This window comes from Balaenoptera borealis (genome assembly GCF_965194805.1).
Source record: "Balaenoptera borealis genome assembly, chromosome: 12".
NCBI lineage: Eukaryota > Metazoa > Chordata > Mammalia > Artiodactyla > Balaenopteridae > Balaenoptera > Balaenoptera borealis.
In genome coordinates, this window is record NC_138869.1 from 11,833,189 (window position 1) to 11,852,923 (window position 19,735).

The window sequence follows — 19,735 nt, forward strand, 5'->3', positions numbered from 1 at the left end:
GAGTTAATAGGGTCAAGGTGGGGACAGCTATGGCAGAGTGGGGTCCGTCATGCTCTGGGTTTGAATCAGGGCTGGCACTAGCTAAAGTGACATTTGCTGGAGTCATAAACTAGAGGTTTATAGATCCCTTTTGTTTAGCAGATACAGCATTAACATTAAAGAGTGAATTTGAATATATTTGGTCAGATCTGTGCTCTCTGTATTGTTTTATACAAGGTCTCTAATCACATTTTTGTTACCTGCCTAACCCCTGGAGATATTTGAGGTTGCTACCCTACTAGACCCAACCATGGCCTTTCCAGGGCCAATTGATAGTAAGCTGTTTTTTGTTTTTAAGAAACTTTTTTTTTAATCCTTTTTTTTTTTTTTTTTTGGCTGCGCTGCTCAACTTGTGGGATTTTAGTTCGCCGACCAGGGATCGAACCTGGGCCCTCGGCAGTGAGAGCCTGGAATCCTAACCACTGGACTCCCAGGGAATTCCCGATAGTGAGTGTTTTTTAAAATTTACTGCCCCTCCCCATATTAGAGGTGTAATGTCTATTATGTAGAGGATTTGAAAAATATAGAAATAGAAAAGCACAGTGATTAGTACAGGTGTTGGCAACCTTGGTCCAATGGGTCAAATGTGGCCCCTTGCCTGTTCTTATAAATAAAGTTTTATTGAAACACAGCCATCTGTATTCATTGCCATACTGTCTGTGGCTACTCTTGTGCTACAACAGTAGGACTGGGTAGTTGCAATAGAGACTGTATGGCCTGCAAAACCTAAAATATTTACTATCTAGTCCCTTAGGAAAAAGTTTGCCAAGCCATGGCTTAGCACCTAGGTGCTCAGGAAATATTTATCCAAGAAATGAATCAATCTGTAATCCCACCATGTAGAGGTAACCACAATTAACACTTTGGTGTATATTCTTTAGTTTTTCTCTGTGTATAAATAGCTATAGTTATATTTTGGGAAGACTAAATTATACCTCCTATTTTTGTAACCCACTTTTGTTATTTAACTATATATTATGGGCATTTTCCAATTAACTTTAACTTTCCAATTAATTACATATTAACTACTGTAACTATTAACTACTATATTAACTATAATAACTATTATATCATTGTATCATTAACTATTATACAGCACTGATTTTTAAACTGCAGAGCAGTTTATCGCATGGATGTATGAGGATATTTAACCAATCCCCTGTTGTTGGATTATCTTACATTGTGTCCAAGTTTTTACTTTTATAAATAACGTTGTGATAAAAATTCCTGCACATTTTTTGGTGTATGCCTCTGATCCTAGAAAGGGAATTATTCCATCTCATATTGCTAGTTTTTTTTTCACCTAGGTATGCCTTATCCTCCCAGTACACTGGTAGTTCCTTGAGGGCAGGGATCCTGTTGTACAGGGATCCTGTTGTACAGCCCCCGAGCGGGGGCTACTCTTCGTTGCCGTGCGTGGGCTTCTCACTGCGGTGGCTTCTCTTGTTGCGGAGCACGGGCTCTAGGCACGCGGGCTTCAGTAGTTGTGGCACGCGGGCTGAGTAGTTGTGGCTCGCGGGCTCTAGAGCGCAGGCTCAGTAGTTGTGGCGCACGGGCTTTGTTGCTCCACAGCATGTGGGATCTTCCCGGACCAGGGCTCAAACCTGTGCCCCCTGCATTGGCAGGCGGATTCTTAACGACTGCGCCACCAGGGAAGTCCTCCTGCCATTTATTGCCTACTGCTATGTACCAGGCACCAAGCCAGGGGCTTTATATGCACACCACCTCTCGCCCTTTTGACAAACCCACCAGGAAGGTATTATTATTCCCCATTTTATAGACTAGAAAAGAGACTCAGAGAGCCAAGGCCACTTCTACAAAGTGGAGAAAACCCGGTTTGGAGTCCAGGCTGGCTTTCCCCAAAGCCTGTGAGCTGTGCCCTTCCTGCTGTGTCATGCCACGTCTCGGTGGCGGCTGTTTGCCGAGGGTCTTCTAGGTGCCTGGCACATTCCACACATTATTTTTGGTTTTTGCAGCAACCCTGCAAGATAAGCACAGTTACCTGCCTTTTACAGATGGGAAAACAGTTCAGAGAAAATGACTCGTCTGCCCAAGACCTCATGATGGCCTCTGGCAGAGACAACATTCCAACTCATGAGAGCAGTTGGAGTCCAGGCTCTGCTGCGTCTATCCACTCTGCCACACTGCTGCTCCTAAGGCTAGAGGCGGATGGCTGTGGACCCCTCAGGATGCTGGGCGTTGGGCTGGTGGCAATGAGAGTGGGTCTCCATCACACTGTTCTGAGGGCCTCGCGGGCCCCATTACACTGCTCTTGTTGGAGGCGCTGAGCGCAAATTCTGAGTAATAAAACGTGGGTGTCACCCCTGCCTTAGGACTTTATTCCATCTGAGGATATGAGAAATGGCCACAGAAAGCAATAATAATAAATGAGAATCATAGCTAACCATTACTGAGCCTCTCATACAGTGCTATCCAATAGAAGTTTCTTCAGTGATGGAAATACTCTGTGCTGTCCAATACAGTAGCCACTAGCCACACGTGCTTTTGAGCACTGGAAAAGTGGCACGTGCAGCTGAGGAATGAATGTTTTATTTTGATCAAATTTAAATTGCCGCGTGTGGCTAGTGGCCACTGTGTGCAGTGCTGATACAGATGAGGCACTGTACCAAGAGCTTTCTCCATGGTCACTTATGAACCCTTACAACAACAATATGAGGTAGATTACTATCATCCCCATTTTACAGGGGGAACTGAGTCCTTGGGAAATGAGGAAATGTTCCCAAGTTCACCTGCTGAATATGTGGCAGGGCCAGGCTTTGAACTGATGTCTTCTTCCATCACAGGAGGGCCTGAGGTCAAGGTCAGGTTGCACTGGGGGACACGATGACAGTCAGAACCAGTGAGAATGGCACAGAGATGACAGATGGAGTTGGGGGTGGAGACAGGTGGTGGAGTGGGACCTGATCCTTGCAAGAGGGGCCGTTGGGACCCCCCACCCAGGGAAAGCACCCTGACCTGGAGACTGGGTCATCTTGGCTCCTATCTGCTCCTTACTCTGGATTTGCGCCCTGGCTCTGCCACTTTCTGGGTGACCATAGGCACTCACACCCCCTCCTTGTGTCTCAATTGCTTCATCTGTAAAGTAGGAATGAGAATAGTGCCAGCCTCAGGCAGGATTGTGCATAGTTGTGTAACATACCATCCTCCTTGTTAGCTCCTGAAACTTTATCCTGGGGCGGGTACACCAGCTGCCTCTGGCGAGCAGAGGGGCAAACACTCACTTGATCTTGATTTTCAGGACGGACACAGACTGTGAAAGTGGGGCCTCACCGTCCCAGGGAGTGTCAGAAAAGTTACCACATTCTCAGGACAGGGTCCAAGGATGAGAATTGAGTGGGGCCTGCTCTGAGGGTTGTGCTCTGGCCCCTCCTTCTAGCCCAGGAGAGCCCTCTGCAGGCTAGGGGCAGAGGCCTCTAGGGACAAGTTATTGGCATTCTTAATTTCTAACTGGTCAGACCTGTTAACCAGAGCTGCAGGCTCTGTATCATATTTCTGGCTTTGTCTGACTTTCTTTGTTCTCCTTTTTATTATGGAAAGTTTCAAACATCACAAAATTAGAAATTCCCCATGTTCATCACTACAGCTAAACTTCACCAGTCAACTCAAGGCCAATCATGTTTTTTACCTATATTGCTACCACTCCCTGGTCCCCTACCCAAGGTTATTTTGAAGTAAATCCCACCGTGTCAGGTTTCTAATAGTCCCTGTGACCCTCACATAAATTTCTGCTGGGAGTACAAGTTGGTGAAACTTCAGGGAAGGGCACTTTTGCAATCTGAAAATGCTAACATCAATGCCTTTTGATCTGCACCTCTATGTGAAGAATTCATTACACAGGTGACATCCCTGCACTTGTGCAAAATGAGGCTTGTATATGGTTGTTTATTCCAGCACTTTTTATGGTGGTAAACAATTACAAACAACCTAAAGGTCCAGGAAAGGGGATTGGCTAAAAAATTTTACATCTGGAATATAGAATATGGAATTCTATAGTGCTGTAAAAAGGAATGTGGAAGTTCTTTATAAAATGACATGGATTGAGTTCCCCAGTGTATTTTGTGTGTGTGTGTGTTTGTGTGTTTTGTTTTTGGCTGCACCATGCAGCATGCGGGATCTTAGTTCCCCAAACAGGGATTGAATCTGTGCCCCCTGCATTGCAGCGAAATCCCTTACAATGTATTCTTAAAAGAAGAAAGTACAGAACTCTGTGAATGTCATGCTATATAATATGTATAAAAACAGGGGAAATAATGTTTTTGAAATATGCAATTATTTCTAGAAACATGAACTTGGAAACTTGGTTACCTTGCTAGAGAGGGACTAGGTGGCTGGTGAACAAGGGTGGAAGAGAGAACTTCCTCTTCATACGCTTTCTACTTTTTGAATTTTGTACTAATTTTTAAAACTCCTGTGTTTTAAAACTAGAATTCCCTCTTTTTCCTGTAAACCTAAAACTGCTCTTAAATTTAGTCTATTAGTTAACAAAAAGGTATTTATCCAGATGGGGTGATGACTTATGTTTACACAAAAGCTTGCACAAAATATTCATAATTGTCAAAAAGGTGAGTGGATAAAGAAACCATGAATATTATTACAAATAATGCAATATTATTCAGCAATAAAAAGAAATGTGCCATCAAGCCATGAAAAGACATGAAAGAACCGTAAGTGCATATTACTAAGTAGTTTTAAAGCCTGCATAATGTATGATTCCAACTATATGACGTTCAGAAAAAGGCAAAACTACAGAGATAGTAAAAAGATGAGTAGTTGCTGGGGGTTAGGGCGAGGAGGGAGGAAAGGATGAATAGGTAGAGCACAGGGGATTTTTAGGGCAGTGAAAATACTCTGTATAATACTGTAGTGATGCCTACATGACATTATGCATTTTTTAAAACCCATAGATGTAAAACACAAGAGTGACTCTAATGTAATCTATGGACTTTAGTTAATAATAATATATCAGTATTGTCCATCTGTTGTAATAAATGTACCACACCAATGCAAGAGGCTAATAATAGGGGGATCTGTGCAGGAGAGTGAGAGAGGTTATATGAGAACTCTGCACTTTCTGGTTAATTTTTTTCTAAACCTAAAACTGCTCTAAAAATAGTCTATTAATTAAAAAAAAAAAATAGAGGGCTTCCCTCGTGGCGCAGTGGTTAAGAATCCGCCTGCCAATGCAGGGGGCACGGGTTTGGGCCCTGGTCCTGGAAGATCCCACATGCCGCGGAGCAACTAAGCCCGTGTGCCACAACTACTGAGCCCATGTGCTACAACTACTGAAGCCTGCGCACCTAGAGCCCGCGCTCTGCAACAAGAGAAGCCACCGCAGTGAGAGGCCCACGCACCGCAATGAAGACCCAATGCAGCCAAAAAATAAATAAATAAATAAATAAATAAATTTTAAAAAAGAGAAAAGAATCAAAATAAAATTAAATTAAAATTAAAAAAAAAAAAGAATTCCTAATTACCTTGCATCTGAAGAATCTCCCTGCTCCCTCTGCTTGTGAGGTTGTGGTTGTGAGTGGGGTGAAGAGTGTGAGGAAACTTGTCCGCCTGGAACGTGGGTCACCTGAGTATTGCCATGGGTGGTAGCATTGGTGCAGGCGCCATGGTCTTGGGTGAGACTGTTGCTTGCAGAATAAGCGGGAGTGTTAAGGGGGGTGGTTAGGCAGGCTGTCGATTCTTGGACTCTGAATGTCGGTGGCGTTTGGCCTCTATCCTGTAAGCAATAGGGAGTCATCGTTACTAAGTCCAAGGTCGTCCTGCTCGCGGCACAACAGGCCAGTAATTTGAGAGACGGGTTGTTGTGGCAGGGAATAGTGACTTTATTCGGAAAGCCAGCAGACCGAGAAGATGATGGACTAGTGTCCCAAAGGACCATCTTCCCCGAGTCAGGATTCAGGCTTCTTTCATACTAAAAGGGGAGGGGGTGTGGTTGGTGGTTGCAAACTTCTTGGCGCCGGAATCCTTTGAATCCTTTGTTCTTGCAGCTGTTTACGCAGGCCTGGTCACAGTGTTCCTGTAAACCTCCAACAAGACAAATGTTATTCTCTGTTCTGCAACTTTTTAATCTCTATATGAATGGAAGAGTGTTATCCCTTTAAAGGCCGGAGACTTGAGAACGGGCTATCCTGTATATTTCAGGCCATAGGCAACATTCTTTTCATGGTTAACTTGTAGCAAAAGCAATAGAATACAAAGGTTAAAGTAAAAGAAGCACATCAAATATGGAGTAGGATTTGTTCTTCCCTATTACTCCATGGAGAGTTTTATCAGGAGAGTGACACAGGGAGAGCTGTGCTTCAGGAGACCTTCTCTGGGCTTCACGCCTCTGTCTGTAAAACCAGAGGCTGCGCCAGGAGTCATGCAGGTCCTCTGCAGCTCTAAGGTTCTGACATCAAAGCCTTTCCCCGACTTTCCAAGCCCCTTCTCCTCCCTGCCCAACCCCCTTTGTTTTTTCTGCCACTCAGTGCTGTGCTGAGACTGGAACCACTCCCAGGGGACAGTCTTCTGAATGAAGTCTGTGCCTTGCGAGCAATTGTTTTATTTATTTATTTATTTTCCCCTTCTTTTGAAATCTTCCAGGAGAAAAACCAAATCTGTGCTGGCTCCAAGGAGGAGCAATATGGAAGGGAGTTAGAGATAAGAAGATGGGTAGTCAAATCCCTGCAGGGTTCTACAGCACCAGCAGGCTGCACTCCGGCTCCTGCCAGGGCGTTTCCTGCTAGAAAGACTTGACTCTGAGCCGTCCAAGCTGCTAGAGCCTCCAGCTGCTTGTGTGAACTGGGGGAGGTTTCTCTGCTCCTTCCAAATCATCTCCTGTCAGCACAGTGTGATTTATGAGATTTTCCTCTAAAATATGAGAACATTGGCTCCTGATCATGCCCTGTAATGGAGGAAGGCAGTGGCTGCAGCATTTTTGATAAATAATATCTCTTTAGCCCACCGTCTTGTTACAAAAAGGATACAAGAAGTTGAATACACAACTTCTTGTGTATTCAACACAAGAAGTTAGATTCAAGTCTTTTTAAAAAAAGTAATATGGCCTCAGTTTAGTGAGGAGTTGGGAGGGTCATTGCTCCCATCTGAAGGAGCTGGGCTTGAGTTTTAGCTTAACTGCCGCACACCAGCTGTTATGACCAGAGGCTACTTACCTCTGAGCCTCCACTTCCTCATCTATGGGGAAAAAGTGGGGGAATACCAGTAGCACCCACCTTAGAGGGGGTGCTATACAGATTATGTGAGATAAATATCCAAAGAACTCAGCATCAGGCGTGGAACACGTGATGTGCTCTGTAAGTGCTCACAATTATTATTAAGGTTATTATGAGTCCTAAATAGTGGATGGTCTACAAGTAATTTTAAAAATATTTAGGGACTTCTCTGGCGGTCCAGTGGTTAAGACGTCGCCTTCCAGTGCAGTGGGTGCGGGTTCGATCCCTGGTTGGGGAGCTAAGATCCCACATGCCTCCGGGCCAAAAAACCAAAACATAAAAACAGAAGCAATATTGTAACAAATTCAGTAAAGACTTTAAAAATGGTTCCCATCAAAAAAATCTTTAAAAAAATATTTAGAAAGCATTTTTGTAACTATGTGTTGATATGGCAGGGTTTGCACTTGTGGGAGTGAAGGCATCTCAATCCAATTTAACAAGTAGGCTGTGTCAAGGAGTGCCTGTGTAGATTGTTACAGTTCATAGAACAAAATGTGACCTTGGACAAGTTCCTGATTGGTTCACACAGAAGCCTTGGTTTCTTCATCTGTAAAAATGGATAATAATAATATCCATGTCTGGTGTGGGAATAGTGTATGTGTGGTGTGTGTGAATGTGTGTGGTGTATGTGTGTGAGTGTGCATGTGGACATGTGTGGTGTGTGTGTGGTATGTGGTGTGTTTGTAGTGTGTGTGTGTGGTGGTTGTGGTTGTGTGGTGTGTGTGGTGTATGTGGTGTATGCGTGGTATGTGAGTTTGTGTGGTATATGTACGTGGTGTGTGTATGGTGTGTGTATGTGTGGTGGGTGTGTGTGGTGTGTGTAAATGGGTGCATGGTATGTGAGTGGTGTGTGCGTTTTGTGTGAGTGTGTGGCGTGTGTTGTGTGTCTGGTGTATGTGTGGTGTGTGTATGGTGCTTGTGTGGTGTGTGTGTGTGTGTGTGTGTGTGTGTGTGTGTGTGTGTGTGTTGGGTGAGATTCCCATAATCACAGCATTTGATGTCCTTGGGTAAAAGCACTTGGTAAAGGTAAATAGTAATTTGCTATACAGATACTGATATACCATGTGTGCTGGGAGAATCCACTGTTAGAACTTAAATTTCATTGGAGGAGCTAAGGCGATATGACGCGCATACATGAAGAATTAAAGAAATAGCTCGAGGCGGTCTGAGAGTAATTGCAAGTACCAAGGGAGTTCAGAGGAGGGTCACGAGGGCTGAGCTGTCCAGGACTTGCTGGGAGGAGCAGAGCTTGGGCTCTAAAGCACTGGTTTTAAAACTTTTTTGCTTGCCTACCCTCTAAATGAACTTTGGGGGGAAAAAATCTCTTTTGCCCCACACATTTTAACTTGACATCTGAACTGTTTCATTAGAAGTTTAAATAGTTACAAAGGATATCATTTCTGCCATGTTGTAAATATTGACCTCCTAGAGCAAAATTACCCTACTCTCTTAAATGTATCAAATGGAAACTAAATAACAGCAATTTTTAGTTTGCCTTTTTATTGAAGTATCACTTACAAACAGTAGAATGCCCAGATCTTAAGTGTGCAGCTCAGTTCATTTTTACCAGTGTGCCTACCACCCAGATCAAGGTGTAACTGTCTATCTCCAGCATTCCAGAATGCACCCTCGCATCCCCTCTCAGTCAGTACCCCCCAAAGGTGATCATTTCTCTGACCTCTATCACCATAAACTATTTTTGCATGATCTCATGTTTTCTTCCTTCTTTCCATCAACATAAGGAGATTTAAGCAGGTAGCAAGCAGTAGTTCATTTTTTCTTTATCGTATGGTATTCCATTGAATGAATATCTCACATTTAAAAAATCTTACCTACTCTTTGCATAAATTCACTTGACTATTTTAAGAGTGACAAGCATTTTGAAATAAATTGCCCTATTGAAAAAAAATCTTATCTACTCTTAATGGACATTTTGGGTTGTTTCTAATATTTAGCTATAAATCTTCTATGAGTATTTTTCCATATTTTTTTGTAGACATAAACACTGATTTCTTTGGGGTATGATCCATGAGTGGAATTACCAGGTGGTAAGATAAATACCACAATACATTGGTATCCACCACCACTCATCAAAAATTATGTGTACAAGGTAGAAATTTTACATTTACATTGTTCCTGTCTTTACCTTCTTGAACTCATAATTTCCTTCTACTTCCTTCACAGAATTTTATTGTAATATATTTTTATGCTTGAACTTTTTTATTTTTTTACTTATTATTTATTTATTTTATTTATTTTTTGGCCGTGTCAGGTCTTAGTTGCGGCACGTGGGATCTCTCTTTGAGGCACACGAGCTCAGTAGTTGTGGCACACGGGCTTAGTTGCCCCACGACATGTGGGATCTTAGTTCCCTGACCAGGGATCGAACCCGCGTCCCCTGCATTGTAAGGCAGATTCTTTGCCACTGGACCACCAGGGAAGTCCCTGAACTTTTTTATTGATTACTCTCTTCTTTTTACCCAAAATATGTATGTAAGTTGAAATGGACCTTTAAAAAAATTTCCTTTGACCATAAAACACTAAGTATCTTTATTTCAGATTGATTTATCATACAGTTCATCAAAATAATATCAATGTTTTATAATTTGATAAATAATTACTAAAAATAAAAAGTAAGATAGTATGGGAAATACTTCTCATAATGATATGGATGGCAGGTTGATGGCTTTAAGGTTGATGGCATAAGGACCATCCAGGGATCGTGTTAAAATGCAGATTGTGATTCAGAAGGTCTGGGTTGGGACCTGAGGTTCTGTGTTTCTAATAAGTCTCTGGGTGATGCCAGTGCTGCTGGTCCATGGACCACACTTTGAGGAGCAAGGGTTTATGAATTAAGTTAAAGAAGATGTGCTAGCACCAACATTCTAAATCGTCCTCAAAGTCTGTCTTGACACTTTGGGGCACTGCACCATAGCCAGATTCTGGACGAGGAAGAAGTTGGTCTTTCTTCTGCAAAGAGAGAGGACGGTTGTGAAGAGTGAGGTGGGAAAGGAGAGATGCTGAGGTGCATTCTCAGGCAGAGGAGGCAAGAGTGGGAATGGAAACAGGATCGCAAACCGATTCCTTTGTAACACTTCCTGCCTGCGCACCCCTTGGGAAGGCTTCGAGTGCCCCAGAGTAGGGCTACCCCCTTTGAAGACCATTTCTCCAAAGGATGCTAAGATGGTGCTGGCCACCTTTTCAGACAGGAGGCCCATTTCTGCAGGAGGAATTGGACACCTCCAGGACTGGTTTGGATTACTTGGAGAGCCCACTGGTGGTAAATCCAGAGAAGTGAAGTTTAGGGCCAGGTGATGGGTGGCCTTGAATTCCATGCTAAGGAGTTGGACTTAATACTCAGCCAGAGAGGGGGCCTTGTGCAGTTTTGAGCAGGGAGCTGGTGTGAGCATAGTATGGGGAGACTGATCTCTTGAGCAGCTCGTGGCATGGCAGGGAAGGGGTTAATGCATGGAGATGGCAGCAGTGGCAAAACCACTGGGATCTGGCTGTGATTTTTCTCTCTAGCCCCTGCTTATGAACTTTTGCCCTGGTTGCACAGACCTGGTTCGCTCTGTCAGGATTTCCTGAAGTCTGGGCTACATTCTCTGGTGGTACCTGAGATGTTGATGCATGGAACTCAAGGTGATTCAGAGTAGAACACAGACATGGCCTTAAATAACCCTGAAACCTAAGAGTGAACAACCCTGAAACGCTCAGCCCTCACTCAGTCCTGACTATACCTGGAGAAAGTCTGTCTTTAACTCCTCTCACGCTCCCGTATTCCTCGTGTTGATGGAGATTGAGCAGTTTAGGCTTAGGGCATTTGATAGCAGTAGTGTTTAGAGAGAATTTTACAAAATTTCTGTTTTTGTTGAATAAATTTTCTATGTATCAGGATGGCAAGTCGTTCTAGTTTTACCCTTGTCATAATGACATAAAACTGTATGTTTCAAGTAAGTTCTTTCCAGTAAGAAAAATGAGCGAATTTACTAGATCATATGGAAGAAATAATAATGCTGGTGGTGTGCGGGTATGGCAAAAATCGTGGTGGTGACGTGCAATGGTTCAACTTTGGAAAACACTGGGTTACACCATGGCAAAAACTGGCATTTGCTAAATCGTCCTGCCAATGCCTGGAGAGGCTCTGGGTGGCAGATGGTAGGGAGGGGGCAGCTGGAATTGCAGTGCTTGGGCCACTGGCATTGGGTCAACTGGGTGGGTCCCTCTGCTGTCCCCACCATTGCCTAACAGCCTGCTCCTCCCTCTGCCCGCAGAGATCCGCACGCAGCTGGTGGAGCAGTTCAAGTGCTTGGAGCAGCAGTCTGAGTCGAGGCTGCAGCTGCTCCAGGACCTCCAGGAGTTTTTCCGCCGGAAAGCTGAGATCGAGCTCGAGTACTCCCGCAGCCTGGAGAAACTGGCTGAGCGCTTCTCTTCCAAGATCCGCAGCTCCCGGGAGCACCAGTTCAAGTGAGAAGGGGCCAGGGGTCTGGGGTGGCAGGAGGCAGGGCCGGGGCTGAAGCAGAAAGGAGGCAAGGACTCACTGGGGGCAAATGGTGTGCTTCTAGGGCCTGGGGTCTGCAGGTAACTTCCAACTCCAAGCCTCAGTCTTCCTCAGCGTAAAGTGAAGCTAGAAATAGTTGCTACCCATAAAGATGCTGAAGGGAATACACAAGGGACCCAAGAGAAGTGCTTGTCACAGAGAGTAAGTGCTCAATAAATTGTTCTGTTGTGATTATCCCACCAAGCACCAGGCTCTGCGCTGGCTTCCATTTGGGCCAAGGTGACAGCCCACCTCCTTTCAGGACATCCTGACTCTACCCAGTTCTCTTTTATCTGGGGGTGAGCCAGCCCATGTCTGCATTCCTTCAGCACAATGGCCTCAGAATTTCTTCCCTGTGAAACAGATGCTCAAAGCATTCCTCTTCCTTCCTCCCCTGGAGGACGGTGCCAGGCTTAGTTGCTGCCTTAGTTGCTTATTTACATACACACACCCTCCACGGCCTAATTTCTCGTACCCCAAGCTCTGATTTCGAGGAGGGAGGGAAGTTTGGTCCTCTTGGGCATGTCCCTGGCTGAGTCCTCCAGCTGCAAATGCCCCCAGCTCAGAACCCGTGGGGCCAGCCGCCAGGTGTGGGCAGGAGCCGCGACCTCACGGGGATGCTTCCTCCTGCACCTGTCTCCCCCTCCGCCATACTGCCTGGAGGTCCCCCTCCCCTGTGGGTCATCTCTCCAGTGAATGGCCCTCAACCCCAGGAGACCAGAGACTTGTTTCATCCTGCCTGCCCTGTTCTTCTTTCCCCTGGGTTCCATCTCTTTTTTTCTCTCTACGTAGGTTTAAATTGTGGTAAAATACACATAACATAAAGTTTACCATCTTAAATATTTTAAAATGTACAGGGGTGTGGCATTAAGTACATTCACACTGTTGTGCAACCATCACCCCCATCCTTCCCCAGAACCCTTGCTTCATCTTACAAGTGTGAAACTCTGCACCCTGTAAATAATACCCCATTTCCCTCTCCCCCTGCCCTGGCACCCACCATTCTACTGTCTATCTCTATGAGTCTGACTGCTCTAGGGACCTCATATTAGTGGAATCATACAGTATTTGTCCTTTTGTGCCTGGCTTATTCCACTTCGCCTAATGTCCGCAAGGTACCCCCATGTTGTCACATGTGTCAGAATGTTCTTCCTTTTTAAGGCTGAATGATACTCCATTGTGTGTATAGACCACACTTTGTTTAGTTGCGTCCACCTTGCTCTCTCTGTCTTTTGCATTCTGCTCTGGCCAGGGAGTGCTGTTCCTTTAAGCTCCCCTCAACATCTCCCTAAATCGGTGCCTCAGCATTTGAACACTCACTTTTGTGCCTTCTTCCCTTGACATTTGGGGAGAAGAAACTGCTTTATTAAAGGGCAAAAATGTATTACACTTTTGCAAATACCATGCATGTTTTTCCCTCAATCTCATCTATTCAAACTTTCATTGCAGGAGGATGCTTCTATTAATAACTTCCTCCCAGGTACTATCTGGGCCCTTTCATACATAATCTCGTTTTTCTGATAAATTTTTTGGAGAAAGTGTGTGCTTTTTTAAATGATAAAAGTAAAATACTCATTGTATACAATTTAGAAAATGTAGAAAAGTAGAAGAAAAAAAAATTACTCGCAGTCCCACCACTCAGCTCACATTTTGGTGCCTTTTCTTGCCTGTCTTTTAATAATAAAAACAACAGTGATGATTTATTGAGCACATTAACTGAGTACTTACTTTGAGCTGGGTGGGTATTACCACCCCATCTGAGAGACGAGGACAGCGAAGCTCTGACCGGGCGGCTTGTACAAACATGTCTGTGGGCCAGTTATTGGAAAGTGGCAGATTTGAACCTTTGCTCTCATTCTGCCTCCTTGGCCGGAGATAAGAAAGGGCCTGGGTGTGGTCTGAGAACAGCCATGGACTCTGAACACTCCCCTAAAACCACAGACACACTGCAGAAGCGCACGTCTCTGGCTGGGCTGTCGTGGGAGCCATCCAGGCTGTGTGATCGGGCTGGAGCTCAGCTCCTGCCCCTCTCCTTCCTCTTGGTTTGAAATCAGCTCCCTTCCCGTTCTCGGTGTGAACATGGTGGAGAGGAGGGAGGCGGGGCACTGGGGGAGCATGGGCGGGCATCCCCTGTTCCCTTGCATTGCCTGTAATGAGCTCAGTCAGCCCCTCATGGCTTCATTAACCGAGGCCACCAGACAGAACAGGAGCCCCAGCTGGCAGTCCGGCCAAGCAGGCCGCTGGACACACTCTGAACGTCTAATTAGGGTGTGGCCCTGGCCAGTGCAGCTGCTGCAGGCCCTCTGCATGAGGCTAATGCTTTGGCATTGCCCCCGATGGCTTTTGGAAGCAGGAGTCTCCAGGGGATGCCTGGACTTGCCCTTTGACCCCAGGGCCAACCAGCCTGACCTGTGGCTGCCTCTTCTTTGGAGCTCAGTGCACAGGGTCTGTGCTGTGCTCTGTCCTGGCTGTCCAGAGAAGCCTTGTCCTGCTGTCTTGTAGATCCTTTATTAAGAGGGTCCACCTATCTGCCAGGTACCCTCTCAGGGTGTGGGTCTGGTCATTTTATTCCTACTGCACTGGGCCCCCTCGGGGCAGAGGTGGGAACTTCATGAGTGAGCAGGAGGAAGGGAGGAAGAAAGGGAGGGAGGGGATTTACTTGGTCTATAAAGTTCACTGTGGCTGAGAGATTTGGTTCAGAGAGGGAATTAATTTGCCCAAGATCTCACAGCAAATTAGTGGCAAAACTGGGATGGGCACTGCCGTAGTCCCCTTGGGCTGCTATAACAAAGTGCCATGGACTGGGTGGCTTGTAAACACACGTGTTTTTCTCACACTTCTGGAGGCCGGAAGCCTGAGGTCAGGGTGCCGGCGTGGTGAGGTTCTAGCGAGCGCCCTCCTGTGGCTTGCGGACACCTGATTCTCCTTGTGTCCTCACACAGTGAGAGGAACAGAGAGAGGAAGCAAGCTCTAGAGACTCTTACAAGGGCACTAATCCCATCATGAGGGCTTCCTTCCTCTCGCCCTTATCTAATCCTAATTACCTGCCAACGGCCCCATGTCCTAACACCATCACATTGGGAGTAGGGTGTCAACATATGACTTCTGGGGCGACACAAACATTCAGTCCATGACAGGAACTCACATCTCTTGACTCCAAGTCCAGTGCTCCTCCTTTTGCTCCATGGGCTCCGTTGCTCTACGGCTCCAGCTGCTCCCTCTCCACCTGGGCAGTTGAAAAATTTACAGCTGCCCAGGAGGTACCCAAGAGGAGTCTGGGCTAGACTCACCCAGGCTGAGTTCCATGTGGCACCTGATTCAAAGAAAGGCTCAGCTGGTGGCCCTGACGGTTTACCTGGGGCAGGTTGAACATTCAGAGAACAACATCATCACATGTGTCTTTTCTACCATCACATATTTCTATTCCAACACTTTTTTCAAAGCACTCTGACGTCTTTGCTCTCTTACAATCCTGATGATAACCCAGGGATGCAGAGAGGGAACCAGTGGTTTTATCTCAAGCCAACTGAGTGCCAGGCAAGCTGAGTGGGATTTTACAAAGGACACATCGTGAGCTGTTGAGTGAGAAAAGCCAGGGCTCCTGGCTTCCAGCTCAGGCTTCTCTCTCCGAAAAGCCATGTGGGCCATCATATTTGAAATGTGTATATTGAGGACCTCTTATTTTCTTAGACCGTGCTTCATGATGAAGACACACAGGTTAATGAGACACTGTCCCTCCTCTCTCTCTCTCTCTCTCTCTCTCTCTCTCTCTCTCTCGAGCACGTGGTGTGGGGGATGTCCATAGGTGGTGTGCTTGGGGCAGGCACCCAGTCCCCGAGGCCCTGTTCTTTGAACCCTGCCACCTGCTTGTTCTTTAGGCCTCAGCGTTTAGATGTCACTTCCTCTGCAAAGCTTCCTTGAGTCTGACCTGATGCCTTCCTGTGTGTGCCCACAATATTCTGCGCTTGTTGATTTGCTTATTCAGTCGGTATTTATCGAGCACCTACCACGTGCCTGGCCCTGGCTTACAGTGGCAAACAAGACAGACTTGGTTCCTGCTGTGGTGGAACTTACCATCTAGTGGAGGAGAGAGATGCAAATCAAACATAGAAAACAAATAAACAAATCCAGTGATTGCTGGGATGGAAAGATTGCTAGGGTAGGGGTTGGAGCGTCTAAGACAGCTTCCCCCACGTTCCCTGGCACTTTGGTGAAGACAGCTGTAAGGCTGGGCTCAGCTGGGCTGCCTCCCTCTCCACATGGGGCCAGGGCCTCACTGCAGTCGTGGGAGCTCAGGGCACCGAGGTGGCAGGGGGAAATCCGCAGTCTTCTTGGACCCCACCTCCAGCCCCTGCCCAGATTCTCTTGATCAGAGTGGTCTCAGCTCTAGCTCAGCTTCAAGGGAAGGAAAATAAAGCCCTCCTCTCACTGGAGGACTGTCAAAGGATTTGCAGCCCTCTTGAATCCTCCACACTGAGCTAAAGCGTCAGCCAGGGAAGGCTTCTGGAGGAAGTGGCATTTAAGCGGAGACCCGAGGGATGAGAAGGAGCAGCCGTGGGGACAGTGTGAGGGGAAGAGAGGCCAGTGGGGCTGGAACTGGTGGCGAGGAGAGCCATCCTCAGTAAGAGTAGCATGATCTGATTTCCATTTTTGAAAGATCACCCGGGATTGGAGGGGGCAAGAGTGGAGCTGAGGAGACTAGCAGGGTGATGGGAGTATAGCTCTCCAGGCAGGGGTGACGATGGCCTGGGTGATAGCAGAGCTGACAGAGAGTGGACAGGTGCTGGGAAATCTGTCAGAGGCAGAATTGAGGAAAAGAGAAGAATCTGTTTCTGACTTGAGATGCAGGGACTTGAGAAGGGCCTAAGGCAGAAGCTGCCACCCTGTGTTGTAGTCACCTTTTTTCCTTGTCTGTCCCTCTTTTGACGACTGGGCTGCCAGCTCTGAGATGGAAGAGGAGGTGGCTGTTGACTTGGGGTCCCTAGCACCTGGCACCAGGTTTGGCATATGGTTGGTCCTCACTGAATGTTTGTTGAATGAATGAATGAAGGTCAGGTGGTAATTAATGTGGCTCTGGGCTGGGGGTGGTTGGGGGCAGGGAAGGGGACATTTGCGGCTGCAGTAGGAGCTTGGGGAGGCCATTTGGGTGAAGGCAAAGGTACCACCAGTTGTGGTGCCTGGCACAGGCACAGGGTTGCTGAGAGGACAGTCCTTCACTGGGGGATCGGGACCGCAGAGGTCGAGCTCTAGTTTAGAGTGTGGTCTTCACCAGCAGCTTCAGCGTCCCCATGCTGGGGGGACTTGTCAGAAGAGCAAAGTCTCTGGCCTCCCCTCAGACCCGCTGAATGAGAAACTCTGGGGGTGGGGCCCAGCAATTTGTATTTTAACAAGCCCTCCGGGGGATTCTGATGGCCATTCACTGTTGAAGAGTTGCCCAGGATGATGACTTTCTAGGTGATAAATTGTTTACAATTCACTTTCAGGCTGTGCTGGCTTTCCAGACCCCTCCTCTCCCCCAGCATAAAATCCATAATCCACTGCCCTTTTGCAGCCGGACCTGACCTGCGCTGGCCTTGTCCTTTTCGAGGCTGGGAGCCTGGCCACATGAGCAGGAATGTGCTGGGGAAGGCAGCACACAGGGACCTTAAGACCTGCCTCTGGGGGTAGAGGGATGTCCTGCAAACAAATTGGGTAGTTCTAGGAAGCCAGAGGTTTCCTGGAACTAAGATTTCTTCTTCCTCCAGAGAAGTGTTTTCTGAAACTCCAACACCTTGAGCTGTCCAGCTGTGGAGGCTGGTGGTGGGGCGTGCGGGAGGAGGCAAAGAGAGCGAGAATGAGTGGAGGTGGGAAAGACTGCCACTCTGTACCTCCCCTTAGAGATTCCCCATGAAAGGCTCTGAGAGGTTTTACAATAAATAAGCCTGTTGACTTCTTTCTGAAGGCTGTTTGACCACAGGATTCTCCCTCCCTCAGGATATTTATTAATTTTTTACCAAACAAGCGCTCCTTGGGACCCAGTTTAAAAAGCTCTGTTGAGACAAACTCTGGATTCCCCTCTGGAATGTTCATGCTGCATGCAAATAGTGTGGGAGGTGACAGAGCCCCCTTCTTTTCTGACTCCCTCCGTTTTTGATACCCCTGACCTTCCGGGGATATACCTGCTAAAAATGCTCTCTCCAGAAGTTTAAGTGTTGGTTGCTGCTATTTGGACAGCTGTGAAAAAAAAGCAACAGGGAATTCTATTCAAATATGTTTAAACTGTGGAAAGTCAGAGTGTGGAAAGAGCTGGGAGGTGCTTGGCCAGTCAGTGAATAATGCTTAATATTCTCTGCACAGGAGGTTTGGAGCATCTCTTAGCTTCACGGAGCAGGTGAGAGGGAGGATTCAGTGAGCAACTAAGTTGATTGCCAAGAAAATGCTTCTTTGGGGGGATAAAACATCACAGACTTTGTTTTCACAGATGCAGCATTTCCCTAAAAAGATGCTATAATTTAGACTTAGCCTTCCAGGTGAATCCTAAGGATAGAAGCACTTTTGTAGTGAGTAAAATGTGCAAAGGATTCAGAATGAAAAGGTTTGCTCAGACCGAGGTGGGGATAATGGAGGAGGTCCTCCAGGTGGGAATCGCATCTCCATTCATAGCTGCTGCTGTTACTATGGCTACCGTCGCACCAGTGATGGCTTTCCAGTAATGCTGTCCAGAGCTGGTATTCTCCTAGGACAGGTTGCCAGCCGACTCTTTCCTGATGGCTCTGCGTCTGTGCTGTGCAGGTTGTTTAATCTTTCAAATTCCCCCCACATCCATATTACCGTATGTTTAATCTTTCAAATTCCCCCCACATCCATATTACCATATGTTTAATCTTTCAAATTCCCCCCACATCCATATTGCCATATGTTTAATCTTTCAAATTCCCCCCACATCCATATTACCGTATGCCCAGTGCCCTATAGATGTTTGACATGGATCGTCTCATTTAAACTTCATGGTAAACGTTGTGACCTCTGAGGCAGGTACTATCTCTGTCTTTCTAGTTGAAAACATTGAGGCTTTGAGAAATTAAGTAATTTGTTCAGAGGGACACAGCTAGAACAGGTAAGTGGCAGAACTAGGATTTTTTTTTTAATATTTTAATTTTATTGGAGTATAGTTGATTTACAATGTTGTGTTAACTTCAGGTGTACAGCAGAGTGATTCAGTTATACATATACATATATTCATTCTTTTTTAGATTATTTTCTCATATAGGTTGTCACAGAATATTGGGTAGAGTTCCCTGTGCTATACAGTAGGTCTTTGTTGGTTATCTGTCTTATATATAGTAGTGTGTGTGTGTTCATCCCAAGCTCCTGATTTAACCCTCCCCCCGACGTTTCCCCTTTGGTAACCATAAGTTTGTTTTCGATGTCTGTAAGTCTGCTTCTGTTTTGTAAAAGAGTTCATCTGTATCTTTTTTTAAAAAATTAGATTCCACATATGGGTGATATCATATGATGTTTGTCTTTCTCTGTCTGACTTACTTCACTTACGATGATAATCTAGGATTCTAATCTTGGTTTAACTGGCTCCAAAGTGCAAGATTTCTTCTAGCTGCATGACTCTCGGTATGTCCCCTCACCTCTCTGGGCTGGTTTCGTGTTTCCTGAGAATCACCCATCAGTCCAGACCACATCCTCCTTGTGTGGGCATCAGAGGGCTCCTTCTTCTCCAGCTGATCAGCTCATGCTCGTCTCCCCAGGGCCAGCTCAGGGCTCACCTCCTCTGCGAAGTCCCTGCTGCAGGTCCCAGGTTCACAGTCATTGCTCCTCCCCTGGCCTACCATGGTGATCTGTATGTCGCTCTCCTGGGGCTCGGGTCAGATGATCAAGGAATGATCCAGTTCATATGTCTGGTTCTCCCACCTCAGTCTGCCAG

The 19,735-nt window shown here is 46.2% G+C and overlaps 1 protein-coding gene across 6 annotated transcripts in view; it reads left to right on the forward strand.

Moving 5' to 3' along the window:
* The window catches only part of SRGAP3 (SLIT-ROBO Rho GTPase activating protein 3), a 274,178-nt gene that overhangs the window by 124,347 nt on the left and 130,096 nt on the right, over window positions 1–19,735 (forward strand). For all 6 annotated transcript variants that reach the window (XR_014232057.1, XM_082344358.1, XM_082344359.1 and 3 more), the window contains exon 2: window positions 11,555–11,747. Coding sequence is in view for 5 of the 6 variants with exons in the window: in XM_082344358.1 (XP_082200484.1) it covers window positions 11,555–11,747 (193 nt within the window). In the remaining variant the exon portion in view is untranslated. The remainder of the gene's footprint in view (window positions 1–11,554; window positions 11,748–19,735) is intronic.